Genomic DNA, 16,735 nt, shown 5'->3' on the forward strand with positions numbered 1-16,735 from the left:
TAAGTTAGCAGTTAAACTGCTAGTAGTAACTTTTTAAAATTGACCTTAAACATTAGTTCAAAGAGAGCTTGAAATCATATTATTCATGGCTAGTGTAAAAGCTCTATGCCAACACAGGATCCTTGTCATGTCTCTGAAACATGACAAGGATCAGAATATTGTCATTGGTGGAAGGAAGTATACCTAAATAGAAGAATGTTTTCCAATAATGCTATCATAGTTTACATCACAAGAAAGATTGAGTTGGGGGTAACACTTGCACCTTTAGAGAAGCAGTTCACTTAAAACATTAAGATAGCTTTTAAATTAATAAACTGGATTGTATAGGAAGACACTGCAAAATTCACGTATTCACTTCCTTATTCACAATAATTTCCAAGCAGTAGATTTTGCCTGTCATTTGCTTTCCCATCAAATCCCGTCCAATTATCATCTGAACAACATCTCAAAACTGTAATATTTGTAGTACGGAATGGACTGGTGTTTGGATTATTTCTAGTGAAGGCAGAGCAAGTGGACTTTTTGAATCCAGGCAACTTGTTTCAAAAGGGCTTCAAGTGCTATGAGAAAAAAAAAGCTGGTAGTTATTAGTTGGATTTAAGAACTGTATTAAAACAGTGCAAATCCAACTGTTTTCATGCACAGCACTAAATCATTAAATGCAATCTCTTATTAATGAGTGTACCAAATGTGCCAGGGAAAGAAAGAGTGGATATGAGTGTTCCAAACAACAACTTTTCATACAAATAATGTGTAGCAGTAACCTAAAGCTTCCCTTCATTTCTAAAATAATATATGATGAATACAGAAAGAATCCACATGCACACACATAGAAGCTTTATGTCAAAGTATCTTTTAGTTGAAGTTGCTATTTATATATATCACTGTTATATGCAAGTCTGTTTGCCTTGACCCTCCCCCCCCAAAAGGCAGCACTAGTCAGTACTAATCCTATGCTTCATACCTAATTGTATTATCAGATGAACCACTGACAACTAGTCTATCTCTATATTGTAGACATGCAATGCCTCGCTTGTGACCATTTAAGGTACGAACGAACTCACAGGTACTTGTATTCCATACCTATAAAAGAAACACAAAGAAGAAAAATGATAATTTGGAAATATTACATATATAACAGGTATTTGTATGAGAAAGACTTACAGTATATTGATAATAGAACCAGGGTGATGAAGTGGTTAGTGTTGGCTTGGGATTGAGTGTAACAAGTGGTGGCACAGTGGTTAAAATGCAGTAATGCAGGCTAACTCACTGCTCACTCCAGGAGTTCGATTCTTAGCAGCTCAAGTTTGACTGAACCTTCCATCCTTCCGAGGTTGATAAAATGAGGACCCAGATTGTTGGGGGCAATATGCTGACTCAGTAAACTGCTCAGAGAGGGCTGCAAAGCACTATGAAATGGTATATGTGGTAAGTCTAAGGGCTATTACTATTAAAGAGTGTGCAACAAATTGTGATTTAGTTTATGGAGTGACTTTAGGACAGTGACTTATTCTTTCAAATCTTACCTATTCACTGTGTTGCTTAGTTAAAGGTAGAATATTAATGAAATAAATACAATAAATTAATATATTCAAAATCATACTGATTTCAAGGTTTGCACCTTTATAGTTCTATCCCCTGATGCTGACACGATGTATTTGTCATCAAAGTCTACCACATTAACGGCTGCTCTGTGTCCAACCAGAACCCTTCGTAAAGTAATGTCTGTTGGGGAGGCCATGTCCCAAACAGCAATGGAACGATCCTTAGAACACGTCACCATCATCCCATTATTAAAGCGCAGGTGCAGTACCGCTTCACAATGATGGATCAGGGTGTTGAGCATCTCACCAGTATTTACATCCCACACTCTGGAATTCATGACAAAAGAGAAGATGGAAAAAAGAAGGCAATGAGTTTCTTATAGTAATTATAAACTTCCTATCACTACATGAAGTATCAGAAATGTCCTGAAAAAATGTGTTACGTGTTAGCCTATAAGCTTACTTTGAGAGGAATTGTTTAAGTAGCATATGTGATATTAAGAAAATACAATAAAAATACATTCTTTATCTGAGTAATTTTATGAAATAGGACATTCTTACATCCATTTTTAAAACATAAATAACAAAGGACATAGTCTGGTCAACACTGAATCATGAACATTTGACTGAGCTCATGCTTGAATCAAATAACAACTTCTAGAGAAGCATTCAAATGCTGCATAATTCCCACAAGCACAGCAACTCACCATTTGTTCTGAAGACAGGAGTTCTTCAAACACTACATATCAAACCATTTAGTTAAAAATGTTTTCATTTGCCCTGTTCAGTCAGCACAGTATTAACAGTACTGTAGAAATATTTTGAATTAGGTGGTCTCTGTAGTTATCCCACATGATTAATAGAAAAATTAAATTTTAGAGCAGGGGGGTCAAACTCAAGGCCCACGGGCCAGTTCTGGTGGGCGAGGTAGTTGGATCTGGCCCGTGGGGCCGTCCTGGAAAATGTAAGGGGCTGTCCCACGTCGCTTTGGCCCAGTCTACCCAATGCTACTTCAGCGCAGTCTACCCAATGCAGCTTCAGCCCATCTATCCAATGCGACTTTGGCCCAGTCTACCCAGTGTGAAGAGGAGACATGCCAGCAGTTTGGGGAGTGGCATCTGTCCCTTCTGCGTTCCGGGCCAGGAAGCAGGAAGGCCTACAGTATGGAGCCAGGCAAGATCTTATCTTTATTCTCAATGAGATTCGGGTCTCATTAGAGATTCTCCAAAGAGATTGGTACCCGTGTACGGGGCTGCAGCTAGATTCCATTTGGACTTGTTGTCCATCTGCCAACTATGTAGCCGAAGAAGATGCCTCTAAGTCCCCGAGGTGGATAAGGCTCGGGATACGAATTTAATAGAATCCAGGGTGGCATCCGCAGAAAACTGCATGGCAGAAATGATCTTAGTGAGGTCTTGGTCAAGATGCTCATCCTGGATTGGGATGCGGTCCTGCAATTGGCACAGCCACATAACCGCTGTGTGGTAGAAGCAGGAGACCGCCATGGCAGATTTAATTGCCCAGGCAGAAATTCTTACGCAACTTATTGGCCACATCCCCTGACACCACCATGGAGGAAATGGCCAAGGTTGCTATCGAAGCATCTACTGTGGCCAACTGGAGGGCTTGGGAGAATGCCTGCTCCATATTATAAAAGTGGCGATCATTACTCCTAGGATTGGGTAAGGTGGAAGGACGGGCCCACACAGACAAAATGGCCACTGGAGGCTCCGTCGATAGCGGTTCAGGCATGAGGAGACTACAGCCAGCCATTAAAAAACGTGCCTTGGCTTTCAAGCCACGACTCATCTTCCCATGCCATGGCTCGTCTTTCCCAGCCGCGGTGCGCCCTTTGAAGCCGAGACTGACTCTCTGAGCCGCGGCTCACTACTTCAAGCTGTGGCACAGTTTTTAAAGCCGTGGCTGCTCTCTCAAAGCTGCGGCATGCTTCTTTGAAGCTGCGGCTATCTTATGCAAGTCGTGGCACGCCTGTTGGAGCCACGGTGCGATCTTCCAGTCTTTGCACACATTGGAGTGCCTGCAGTCGCTCCCCTTTGCTGCTCCATTAGAGCCTGTCACCCCCGCACACCCAGGGACCAGACAGGACTCCTCAAGGCCCAGAGGTAGGAGAGAAGCGCCAGAAAGGCTCTTCTACCTCCTCATGAGACAGTAAATATGGTCTCTGTGGCCAGCAGCATCAATTTGGAATAGCCAATCAATAGAAATAATCAATTTGACCAATGTAGAAAAAACAGCACAATTTCCTCTAATGGAGCCAAAGCCAGTGCTTGGACCAAAGACTGAGAGGAAACTGGGAGCCAACGGGAAAAGGAGGATATTTAAAGAAATTTTCCTCAGTCTTTGGACCAATCAGGCTTTGACAAAACCCAGCTGTAGCCCCTCCTACCATCTCTACTGGAAAATATAGCATATTTTACAGCCTGCTAAATAAAATTGTATATAAGCAAAAATTATTGATTCAGGTAATATGCCGATAATATTTTCTCAAGGATAGTTATATTTATATATGTATATGGTATATATGCATTGTTAAATTTGAAATCGAGGATTTAAGCTTCTCATTTTCAAGCTTACTTTAATAAAAGCACATGGCACCTTTTCTACCTTTATAAACACCTCCTGTCTTTTTTGTTTCCGAATGAAGTTTGACTTGAAGAATCACTAGTTCAGCATAGGAACTGTACAGTACTCACAATCATAAGCCAAGTAATCTCACAATTCAAACTTCACTTTAGATATGAACTCCCTAGTTACAAATAACTCTTCTTTCTGCCTTATCCCTCCCACTCATGCTTCTCATTGTCTACAATATTGGGCTAACACTATTATGAAATGAAATGCACATGTTACTATTTTTACAAACACATGAAGCTTCTTAGATTCATTCAGGCATGACAATTTCTTGCTTTGATTATACTCATGTATCGGTAGTTCTCAACTTGCAATGGTGATTGGGACTGGAATTTCCATTCCTAATCAATATGGTCATAAAGCATGACTGCACTCTTTGCAATGATAAACCCTGCGGCCCCATTTGCCGTTGTTAGATAACACAATTTCTTGCTGGCTTCTCACAGACAAGACAGTGGGGAAGCCAGCAGGAAGTTTGAAGCAAGTGAAAGGCAAGTCATTGCTGATACGTGGTGGAGGGATGCAAGAGGGTATTTGAGGTTGTGAGGGAGATATGGTAAGGTTCAGGGAGAGTATGAGAGAGGTACAGTATGGTTCAGGGTGGTGCAAATAGGATTGTGTGAAATTATTATGGAGATGCAGCAAGGGTTGGGGAAGACGCATGAGAGTGCATGAGTCACTGGCACTGCGTAAATGCAGAGGAGGTGGGGGAGGTTGTGGAGATGGGGGAGATTTGCCCCAGTGACTTGCAACCTTCCCTGACAGCTATAGGGAAGATTTCAAATTGTGATCACATGATTGCAGGTCACTGCAACCAGTTGTAACTATGAGTCAGTTACCAAGCACCGGCTGGTGATCAAGTAATTGAGGAACTGTTGGGATGGACCTCTAAGGACCAATTGTAACCACCATTCATTCAGCATTTTGTAACTATGAACAACTGCTGAATGGTCGCAAGTGAAAGGACTACTTCTAAGATTACGACAATGCATCATAAATATAAAATATAAAAGGATGTATAATGCTTGGAAACATTAACACAATTCATTAAGTACATGTAAGATCATATTAAATAAATACCTCAAGAGTTGCACTGAGGAGCAGTTTTCTGATCATAACTAACAATGCTTGTCTTAAAGCTATAGATAGCACAAGAATTAGCTATCTTACAGCTCTCCTGCTCTTTTATGGAGGCCTACTGGATGTGCTTTTCTTTTTGGAGATCAGAAACTACCTGGGACAACATTTTCTCAGAGTTAGTGCCTAGAGGACACAGCATGTCTCCAACCAAGCTTTATTCATGATGCACCTACTGTGAACATTTTTAAAGCATCGATTAGAATCTTTTCTGGCACACCAAAGTTTTTCGCGAAATTTAGCTGATGGAACCAATATAATAATTAGTTAATATTTGAGTTGAACTAGGGCGACTCAGGTTCAAGACCCCACTTGACCATGAAATTCACTGGGTGACTTTGAATCTCAGCTTAATGTACCTCTGGGAACTGCTGTTGTTGGGATACTTAGCACAGATGTGATAGAAATGCAAATACTAATACTAATAATTCTTTTAACTTTTTTATCTGTTTTGTTTGTTGGCAGCAGACTATATTATTAAGTTGTTTTAAAAATGTTCACTCTAATCACAATGACATACTGTAGGCTGGTATGGTGGTTTATATTGGTTAGAAAGACAGAATGAATAGATTTTTAAATAAATAGCTAGTTACCTGACAGTGGAATCTGAAGATCCAGTGATGATTACTCGCTCGTCATACTGGAGACAAAGGACTGACCCAGTGTGTCCAGTCAGAATCCTCTTGCATTCTAGGGTATTTTTGTCCCAGATCTAGGAAAACAAGAGAATACTAAGATTTTATCACAAAAGTAACAGACTGCACTGCTATATCGTCTTTCTGTTTCCTAAAACACAGCATTTTCTTTACTAAGGCAAACAGAACTTCTTTAAGTAGCACACTACGCACTTTGTATTCCACAGGCACTTTGGAGCAATATAAACTATCCTTAATATCTCTGTTTTTAATATGAACATCGTATTTACTCTTCTCATTAGGGAACAGAAAGACTTTAATTACTGAAGGACCAATAATATGGTTAGCCATGAATATAGCACAAGAAAATGAAGCTGGTATTATAGATGTATCCTCCCTATTTGAAACTGATAAAAGAAAATCAATATATTTTTAAGTCAAACTCAGCTGAGATAGGTTATGGAAAAGCAGCTAGTTTTTCTCATGGATTGCCTCTTCCAAATGAAGTTACATTTCACATTATTTTAAAGAATAGGTCAATTCCTTTATTATGCTGGCATTCTCTTGCAGAATAGATTTTGTACTCCATTATTGTACATTGGGGAACTCTCACCTTGATTGTATTGTCTCGTAGACCACTCACTATCTTCTGATCATCATACTGTAAACAATAAACACCTTTGCTAGTTTCACTCCTGCAGTGGATTCTTTGTAAGCTGTGCCTTCCACAACGCCAGTTTGATTCTATCGTCTGGGGAAGAGAGAAAAACAATTTTAAAGTGTGGAACAAATATCATGGAAATTTTACATTGCTGCACTCATGGGGCAAGAGAAGCGGCTCTAGTGCTGAACCTATTTATCATTAGATATTCCCAAATGTGCAAGGAGAAAGGACTGCCTGTTTCCTTTCCCAATCTTTAGCTTTCACAATGTATTAAATCTTGCTAAAATTTCACTGTCATTTATAAAAATCAAAAGCACCAGCTACCTAGAATATAGTATTGTTAATATAGGGAATGCATGGTAAACTGAGTTTTACATTCTTTTAAGATCCATGTTCTTCCTCAGTACCTGTAGTCTTAAAAATGTAGAATATGAATGAAATAATAAATAGGATATTTGACAATTCTCTATTACACTTTCTGTTTTTTATTTACAATAAACATGGAAGAATTATTAAAGTATATATCATTTATGTAATTTTATTCATAATTATAGGTTGTTCTGGTTTTATATTTTTAAGTTTCACTTCAATTCTAAATTAACTTCTTAATACCAAAGTCCTACCATGAAGGAGTGGGAGCCTGGAAGAAAAGCCCTTCATACTGGGGATCCCAGCATAAACAGTGGACAGAGCTAAGGCAAACTATTATTATGATTATTTTCAATTTTCCGCAATTTGCCATAATGACATAATAAAAACAAAAATTTGAAACATTTAAAGTGGCTTTGAAAGTTGTGCCTATTCACCCAATTTAACTCCGAGAATGCCTGGAGAGAATGGTCCAAGATGTCTTCTTGTGACCTGGCCATTCAGAATGGGAGAACTCACTGTAGCCATCTCACCGTGGGCAACCCATTTCGCTGTAGCCATCTTGCCGTGGCCCAACTCGTTTTGGGACAATTCCATGCTGGATAACTCAGTGCAATAAATGTTATCCACCACTTTCTTCTACATTATTTCCATTGACAAAAAGGGAAATAATGAAGAAACAATGGTAGATAACACTTATTGCACTGAGTTATCCTATCTGGAATGTCACATGACGAGTTGGCTGAGGCAAAGTGGTCACGGTGAGTTGGCCATGGTGAGTTGTTCCAGACCATGGCTATTAGTGATCTCTCTACCAAACCACCTAGTTTTGATCTGCCTCACTCTGTCTGGACAAAACTGAACAGAACTAGATGTGACACAGGAAGAAGTGCCTCTGGCCTCTATCAATGGGGGTGGAAAGATTCCTCTTGGTGTGACTGTGGTGCTGATATGCAAACTATTAAACATATTGTACAAAACTCCCCATGATTGCATTCTCTGGTTCTTTTATTTCTGCATGAAATAATGCCAGGGACAATCACGTAGATAGCAGAACTGGATATCCTGTTATGAGGCTGTTGTAATATGCCTGTAGAAATTTTGCATATAACTGCATGAATTGTGTGTATATGTTTACTTCTCTTTGTCAAGTTTTCATCTTGTGCTAAATAAAAAGTTGCACCTAAAATTTTGAGGGGGCCACCGAATGTGAATCTCTGCACTAAAGTATCAGAACACCCTGCACTAATTACAAATTGATCTAGCCTACAAGATATATAAATGATTCAAAAGCAAACTAATGCATATTTATGTGAAGTAGACATATGATTTTTAGGAAAATGTATAGGCTTCATATTCCTTTTTAATTCAATGCAAACACATATCATATTTGGCTGGAGGTAGGAAAGTCATAGATGAAGCAATGGAAATGAGCCCAAATGAATGTTCTATGACCCATCTTACCCAATTACTTCCTTCATGTGTTTTCTCTGATTCTTACCTCTATATCTTGTATAATTTTGGGATAAAGTGCTCTGTAAAATGAATTTGGTGGCATTATCCCATCAGGTGGTTTGTTTCTAAAAATATATTGTCCCCTTAAAGAAAGAAATGAAATAGTATTAATTTCAGTTGCCTGGTTTAATTTTTTGTACAAGGTTGTTTAATATTTCAAACATTCCAACTGCTTGGTAGAGAGAAAGTTTATTATAAAAAATACAGAAAAGATGATTTATTTTCCCCCTTAATATTGCCTTTTGAAATGGGGCAATTCCACCAGGAGGAAGATACCTAAACATTTTTCTCAGCAGATTATGAATAAAAAAATTAAGGAACTGTTGGAAAAATACTTACAGGTGTCAGTTTTGATAAGGAACGCATCTTCATTAGTTGTCATTGGACAATAGGGGAAACAATTTGTTTTAGTGTTAAAACTAGTGTTGTGGGTCATAAATTCTTTAGGAGAAAGTTTCAAAATTTTCTTTCCACAAGAGACTCTGATTTTCTTTAAGAAAACTGGTGAAACAATATAGCAATAGCAGTAGACTTATATACCGCTTCATAGGCCTTTCAGGCCTCTCTAAGCGGTTTACAGAGAGTCAGCATATTGCCCCCAACAATCTGGGTCCTCATTTTACCCACCTCGGAAGGATGGAAGGCTGAGTCAACCCTGAGCCGGTGAGATTTGAACCGCTGACCTGCTGATCTAGCAGTAGCCTGCAGTGCTGCATTTAACCACTGCGCCACCTTGGCTCTTAATATGCACTATATGGACGGCAACTTCCAAAGGTTAAATTCAGTGATATGCAATGTGTGGGGTGTGTTGACCACATATAACATCTCAGCACTTTCCTTTCAGAACTGCCTCAAGACTGTATCATTGAGAGGAACCAGCCTCCACACTATGGCCACAAATGTTTCCTATTTTTACATAAACAAACAGTACAGGTAATCCTTGACTTACAAGTTCATTTACGTTATTGAAAAATCTGCACTCATGACTCATGCCAGAAGTTACAGCTATAGTTGTACCTCTGGTCACGGGTTCAAAACTCAGGCATCTGGCAGCCTGCCTACACTTATGACCACAAAGGTTTTCTAGCTCCTCAACCCACCTATTTTTCCCTATGTCTGCCCTTTGGCCATCCTGCATTCTATCTTGTGGGTTGGCAAACAGCCCCCAAAAGCCGAAGCCATCCTAGCCGTATACCAGCAGTTGCCCACATCATCCTATACTCTGAAACACCTACTGCCCTGTGCTCTGACTCCCCAGCTCACCTTCTCCATTTTTTTGTTCCTGCTGCTGCTGAGGCTTGGTTGCTGGGCCCAGTGTTCAGCTGCAAAAAGAAAAAAAAAAGCCAAAAGCACTCCCTGAGTGGCAATGTGGCAAAAACACCCTTATAAAAAAGCTCCTGGAGCAGGGTGCACCAAAATTCCCCTCTTATTTAATATTCATAAACATCAGCTTTGGATCAGGATTAGAAAGTGATCTGGAAGTAGAGGACAGCTAGAATTTGAGAATGCTCCTCAGAAGAGAACTGGAAATCAGATGGATTTTGGCAGGGCAAGAGTTAATCCCTGAGACACTTATCTTGCCTGTTGTTCCACTCTGTTTTCCTGACTTCCAATCTTATGGTGGAAGAAACGGTAGGCTGGAGATGGGTATGATGCGTGGGACAGAGTAAATCCTTGGCATGGAGAACAAGTGAAATGAATGGACACTGTTGTTAAACTCAGTCGATTGAAGGGTACCACCAAAATGCTTCAAAGTCATCTTAATGTCAAAGAACAGAGATTGATTTAAGAATGTATGCAGGCAACTATGCCCAAAGGGACATTTTGGCATGCTGAGCCCCAGGAGCTTTTTACAAAGGAGTACTTTGGTGTGTTGCCCCTCAAAGATTGCTTTCAGCTCTTTTTTTTCTGCATTGGAAGCCTAGCCTAGCCCAGCAGTCAGGCACAGGAAAATAGGAGCAAGAAAATGAAGCTGAGTTGGGATGGTGCAGCACAGGGCAGCAGGGATCTTGGAGTGCAGCATGGCAAGGCTGAGCACAGCTGGGACTAAGTTGATGCTGGCCATAGCTTACTGGAACATAGCAAGCAGTTCTAGAGCCACACTGTTCTGAGGCTGCTTGCTGAGTCACAAGGCAGAATGCAGGTTGGCCAAAGGGCAGAGATGAGGAGAGACAGGTAGGTAGATTGAGTTGGAGGCAGCCTCTTACCTTACTGAGGCTTGGGGCTGGGAGCAATCACAATGACTTTGACTTGGGTAGGTAGTCGCTTAACAACCCATAATTCATGGTTAACAACTGCAATTTGAGGGAGGGGTTACTGGGGTTATCATTGTTGTGGTCACATGATGTCTTACTTTACAACTGCATCAACATATGACATCAATCCCAGTTTCAACTGTGGTTGAGGACTACTACAACATGGATATATTGCTTCTAATAGTTTGCACAATAAATCGCTTTAAAGAAAATATTCAAACCCTCAAATATATAAAGAAATGCCAATAAACCCTAAGTCCCGTAATGTGCTGCTAGAGAGGAATAATATTTTTTCCCATTTGCAATTCATTGAGAAACAGTATTCTGCCATTTTCTCTAGACTGGCTTAAAAAAATTACATAAATTGCCTCTATTACCTTAGGTAAAGGTAAAGTTTCCCCTCATACATATGTGCTAGTCTTTTCTGACTCTAGGGGGCGGTGCTCATCTCTGCTTCAAAGCCAAGGAGCCTGCAACATTCTGAAGACGTCTTCGTGGTCATGTGGCCGTCATGACAAAACGCCAAAGGCGCATGGAACGTTGTTATCTTCCTACCAAAGGTGGTCCCTATTTTTCTACTTGCATTTTTACATGCTTTTGAACTGCTAGGTTGGCAGAAGCTGAGACAAGTAATGGGAGCTCAGTCCGTTACACGGCGCTAGGGATTTGAACCGCTGAACTGCCAACCTTCTGATCAACGTTCAGTGTCCTAGCCACTGAGCCACCGTATCCCTTTCTATTACCATAGGGACATTTAAATAAGAGATCTTAAAATGAGAATGACACCAGGAGAGTACCTTGGTGAGCAGCATATTATTTACAGTACAATTGTTTTGAGGCCAAGCCCTATAGTAAAAATTATCAGTCAATTCACAGTATTAGAAATACATTTTCTGGTTCTTCTAGCTACTGGTAAACAGCAAGGATTCTTCTTTGAACTAATCTGATTTTGAAATGGATGTGTTTTGAAGATCAATTGGATCAAATTTCTCCAATGCCATAGTTTAAAAAATATTCTCATTTTAAAATTAAGAGGCTACCCAGTATTGTGCAGAAACAAAGAACTGCACAATGGACATTTTTATGTCTGTAAAACTGAGGTGGACACAAATCCATAAGTACAATCCTGGCATCTGATGTATGACACCTAACTCTCTACTCTCCCTTTTATAACTGTCATGTAATAATTCTCAGGCCAGTTTATTCCACCTATAAATCTCTCCCTTCCTACCCCCTTAAAACTGTATTAAGAAGCCTCTTTGTACATGAGATGGTCTGACACATGAAAGATATATTGTTAAAAAAATTACAAGAGTGGTAAAAATTTGAATAAAACAACCCATTGAAAACTACTAATCTTAAATTTCCCAAAATACATTTTGAGGAATTGCAAGGTTTTATCGATGTGAAGAAATGCTGGGATTTCCTCAGAATATATTAGTAAATAAAACATTTAGCTAGGTTACAAAATGATTTATCGCCCACATATTTTCTACATATCATATTGGATATATGTTATTTTATATCTTGGGCTTTTGACAGCTTATTACTATTTTACATTTTAATGCTGGGAAGTAGAAACTACAGAAGACATGCTACTTGATTATTCCTTTGCAGTTATAATGAATCAGTCTTGTTAAATCTACTAACCAACTGATAAAAAAATTAAAAAGATAGAATAAGGAAAGAAACACATGTGGTTTAAAATCATATAAAAGCAACTGTGGACTATATAGGTAGCTTTGGGAGAGAGAAAAAAACAATTTACTGAGAAATTAAACAGAATGAAATAATATGTGACACAGGGGCACTGACCCTGATCAGATTTCAAGCTGTCTGCATTTCTCTAGCAAAGAATAACATTTTTCAAACCTCCATTAACTGTATGTGGGCAGCTCAGAAACCTTAAAAAATATTTGCTTTGCTATATACAGTAGTAGCAGACATACCTCATTTTAATAATTGTTTCTTCTATGGAAAATCAAAGAGGATAGTGATATAGCCTAGGTAAATATTCATGTACAACCCATGATTTTTTTTATCCTATGCTTGGCACAGAACTTTAGGAAATAAATTTCTAATGTTATCGGAAAAGTGTTAGAATCTGTTATTGCTGATTTTACTGCTTGATGTGTTGTCTACCTATCATTAAGATCTCCATAAATGGAATTTAATTTAATTTTTAAATTAAACCACATTTCCCTATGCTAAGTTTTGAAGATGCAGATAATTGATTGTCATGTTTGCTGTTAAAAATACCATGAAAAATGCAATTTGGGTACACTTGCTCCTAAGACTGGGTGCAGAGTTACATTTTAGAAAACCTAAGAATATTTCACAAACATTATTTTTTTCTTAATCTATTGAATGTCTACATATTAATGATATCAAGGCTTTTAATGGAATTTGCACTTGCAAATTGTGGCAGTATTATTATTATTGTTTAAATAAATAGAAGCTAAAATGCCTTGGCTATCACTTTGTCTTGTTTATGAAATATTTATATCCAAATATCTCACTGAAAACTATGGAGGCCCAATGAATAGAAAATTGTGTATTAAAGGGGTTATCCCAGGAGGAAAGCTTCTAATAAAATGTTAATAGTAGAACATCAGACTTAGTCCTGCATATGAAATAGATGATGTATAATATCTGAATTTCAGATGCTAATTGCTTAGTAGTCAGTATTTCAGGTTTTATGAGCAAAGATTACATCTCAAAATGCAAAGGTCTGCTAAAAAAAAAAAGTTGATATCCTATTCATAACAGAAACATCTATTTCTGAGTTCTAGAAACTTGTTTACTCGTTATATAGTAATTGGATTTTGATTACTTTTTAGGTATGTGTCACAGACTGATCTTAGTTGTGGGATGAAAGAATATTATACCTGACTGATTTTAATATATACGCATCCCACCACTCAAATCCCTAAAAGGTGTTACATCTATTTGTTACATTGGTTTCAAATGGTGTAATATGAGAATTGTAAAGTGTAATAGACTCCGTTAAATCCTGTGGTGCATTCTTTGCCTTTCTGCCTCTAGGCTAGCAGATGAAATATTTCTGGAGAAAAGTGCTAGTTGAGAAGAAAAAGGTGCAGTTTAAAAAAAAAGATAGCTCTCAGGAGTTTTGACAGAATGGTGCATCTGACATTAGACAAATCTGATAAAAAGCTCTATGCCATCAAATATGGCAATCCATTCTCAGTGCTGGATCCAGATTTTGATCCTTTAAGGGCAGTGAAACCTTTTCCAGAAGAGGCATGCCAAATCCTGCAGATTCTGGATTTGAAGTGGCCATAAAGGGATAATAAAATTTCTGTGCTAAGAGAAAATATTTTCCCACCAAATATTTGAGTTTTGGTTCGGAGAGAAACTACTTTAATGAAGCAGCAGCAGCTGAGAGAATGACCACCAGGAAACATAGGACCAATAACTAGAGAATAATGGGAACAGAGATGACTTTTCAGAGTCATCTGAAAAGAAAAACACTAAAATTACTGCCTATATCAGAAGGAAGCAGTGCAGTGGGGACAACTGAAGTCCCACCATAGCAATACTAGGCCAGTATTGTTAAGAGACAGCACAGATGAACCTCTTATGAGGCAACATGGTTGTAATCTCTGTTGCTTGTGAAGAATTGCTTTTGTTTTACCAAAGTCCTACATTAATCTCAGCTAGGCCTTTTACTTGGTGACTATATTAAGGGTAGTTTTTGGATGGGGTGAGGGAGAAAGATAAGAAAGAAATAGGGGGCTGAAAAATATTAACGTCAGTAGTGTTTTAAGAAAACCTACTGCCTTAAGTGAGCAGCTAAATAGTGGTACCCTGCCTCCTGATGAAGGTGATGTGCCTGCTGCCAGCGGCTTCTGGAATGAATTCTAGAATCAAGAGAAAGCATATATCCTCAGAAAATAGTAACAGACAAAATAAGAAATACATAGCAAAAATTAAAGGGTGTTTTCCAATTTTCAGGTAAAATGATCAAACTATCACTGGCAGCTACTTCCCCTACTGAGAAGATATATAACTCTCACCATCCTCTTCGCTCCGCCAAACCCCTCCACAATGAGTCAGTACGGACCATCCTCTCAATCAGTTTCTTCCATAGCATACCATCAGATGTCACCCTGTACCATTCCTTGCATACTAGTTCAACAGAACACAAAGATTTGGCATCCAAATATGACAGAATATTCTCAGCAATGTGATCCAGGCCTCGAGCTGGAAGAAAAGTAAAGACAGTTAGTGATCACTGGGGAGCTTACTAGGAGATCATCAGTTACAAACACATTTTCATCCTCATCATTGCTCATTCGATTTCTTGTATTAAGAACTGGAATGTCTGGATAGAAAATAGTCTCATGTTAAGTTCAGGAACGAGTAGCTTCCTTTGGGTAAGAAACAGCAAAGCATTTAAGATGATAAAGAATTCAGGAAGTCGTTCCAATCTATTTCTATTGGTTTTAGTACTAGAGGGATGTTCTACAGAAGACTTTTCTCACTTGATGCATTCTACAAAATCTTGGTATATTAGGAACATTTCTCATTTTGCTACTATAGCTTTTCTTTTATTCCAACAGTTCAAATGCTACTTTGTACTAAAATTAAAGGCTTTTGATGCAATGAAGAATATACATTCCTACCATAATATGAACTCCCAAGAAGTAGTATCTAGTAAGAATAGTGATGAGATTATAAAAAGTGTCTGTCTGGCACTCTGTCACTTATTTAGTTTTAAAAGAAAATACATACAATTGAACATTGACAATTGTGATGTTCTGCCATTTTGGAGAAATTAGAATATGAGGATTTCACATATTGCTGATGTTCTACCAAAGAAAATGTAAGCGGACTACAATTAATTAATCATTAAATTACAATTAATTTAATCATTACAATAAATAAATGCTTGGAAGAATCAAGTTTTTCAAACCTATACATAAAATCTTTACAGACTGAGAACTCTACTATCTACATCTACAATATACTCTGTAAACGATCAGCAAGGGGTTGCCTTTGTTCAATTTTCCCTATATGTAATATCTGGATGGAGTTGCCTCTTATTCCTCTGCAGCCATCCTTTCTGGGAATCCACCTTCTTACTACATTCCATCACACAAGGCCTAACTACAAGCTGAGTATATGAATACTTTCGTTCTGACCCAGGCTTCCTTAGAAAGCAAGAAGCAAAATGTTGGTCCCGTCAAAACCTCTTTTATTTACACAACGGTGAATTCTTTTCATTCACAGTCAGCAAGGCTTTAGCAAACAGTCTTTCAGAGGAATGTTTATCCACATGCACCTTATCATGTTTAGAGCACTGCCAAATAACTAGTTTCCAAACAGAGGGCAAAGCAAAACTTGGCACAGAGTCTCTTATAATCACAAACAGAACTTTCCCTGACCGAATGAACAAATTGTTTCCTGCAAAAACCCACTCCCCATTTGTTCTTTTGTTTCCTATGGGAGGGGCCAATCACCTCCAAGGTGTGGCTTTATTCTTAAATTGACCCTCCTTTCTTACTTGTTCTTGTCTTCTGGCAATTCTGTGCATATGCATACTGAGGAAGAGGCTCCAGCTGTTCTTCTGCCTCACTGCTGTCCAACTCCCTCTCTGGCTCCGATTCAGAGCTCTCATCTGAGCTTTCCTCAACCCTCAGAACTGTCCCATGTTCCTCCCCAACCTCCTCACTGTCCGACTCTATTGCCAGCTTTGCTGACCACTGGCGGGCCACAACAACTTTATAGAATTAAAAGAACAGGTAATGTATCTCAAATTGAGGATATACTATTGTCAATAATTTCAAGGAAGTCATCTGTGAGACTTGCGTCAATTCATAGTTTCTCAGAGTATCTACTGAACATTTCACATGATATCAAATGCTTCATTTCCGCTCTTGTTACAACTGACCTGGAGACTGAGACTCATTGATTAGTAGCAATGGTTGAGCATGTAAT

The 16,735-nt window shown here is 38.6% G+C and overlaps 1 protein-coding gene across 10 annotated transcripts in view; it reads right to left on the minus strand.

Moving 5' to 3' along the window:
* BTRC (beta-transducin repeat containing E3 ubiquitin protein ligase) overlaps positions 1-16,735 on the minus strand; it is a 188,833-nt gene that overhangs the window by 19,657 nt on the left and 152,441 nt on the right. For all 10 annotated transcript variants that reach the window (XM_087725735.1, XM_087725739.1, XM_087725738.1 and 7 more), the window contains 6 exons: positions 14,812-14,998; positions 8,506-8,602; positions 6,585-6,722; positions 5,930-6,048; positions 1,625-1,874; positions 965-1,083 (listed from right to left, as the gene is read on the minus strand). In XM_087725735.1, coding sequence (XP_087581861.1) covers positions 965-1,083; positions 1,625-1,874; positions 5,930-6,048; positions 6,585-6,722; positions 8,506-8,602; positions 14,812-14,998 — 910 coding nt within the window. The remainder of the gene's footprint in view (positions 1-964; positions 1,084-1,624; positions 1,875-5,929; positions 6,049-6,584; positions 6,723-8,505; positions 8,603-14,811; positions 14,999-16,735) is intronic.

This window comes from Thamnophis sirtalis, unplaced genomic scaffold (assembly GCF_051295495.1).
Source record: "Thamnophis sirtalis isolate CommonGarterSnake01/CBP01778 unplaced genomic scaffold, rThaSir2_p1.2 scaffold_11, whole genome shotgun sequence".
NCBI lineage: Eukaryota > Metazoa > Chordata > Lepidosauria > Squamata > Natricidae > Thamnophis > Thamnophis sirtalis.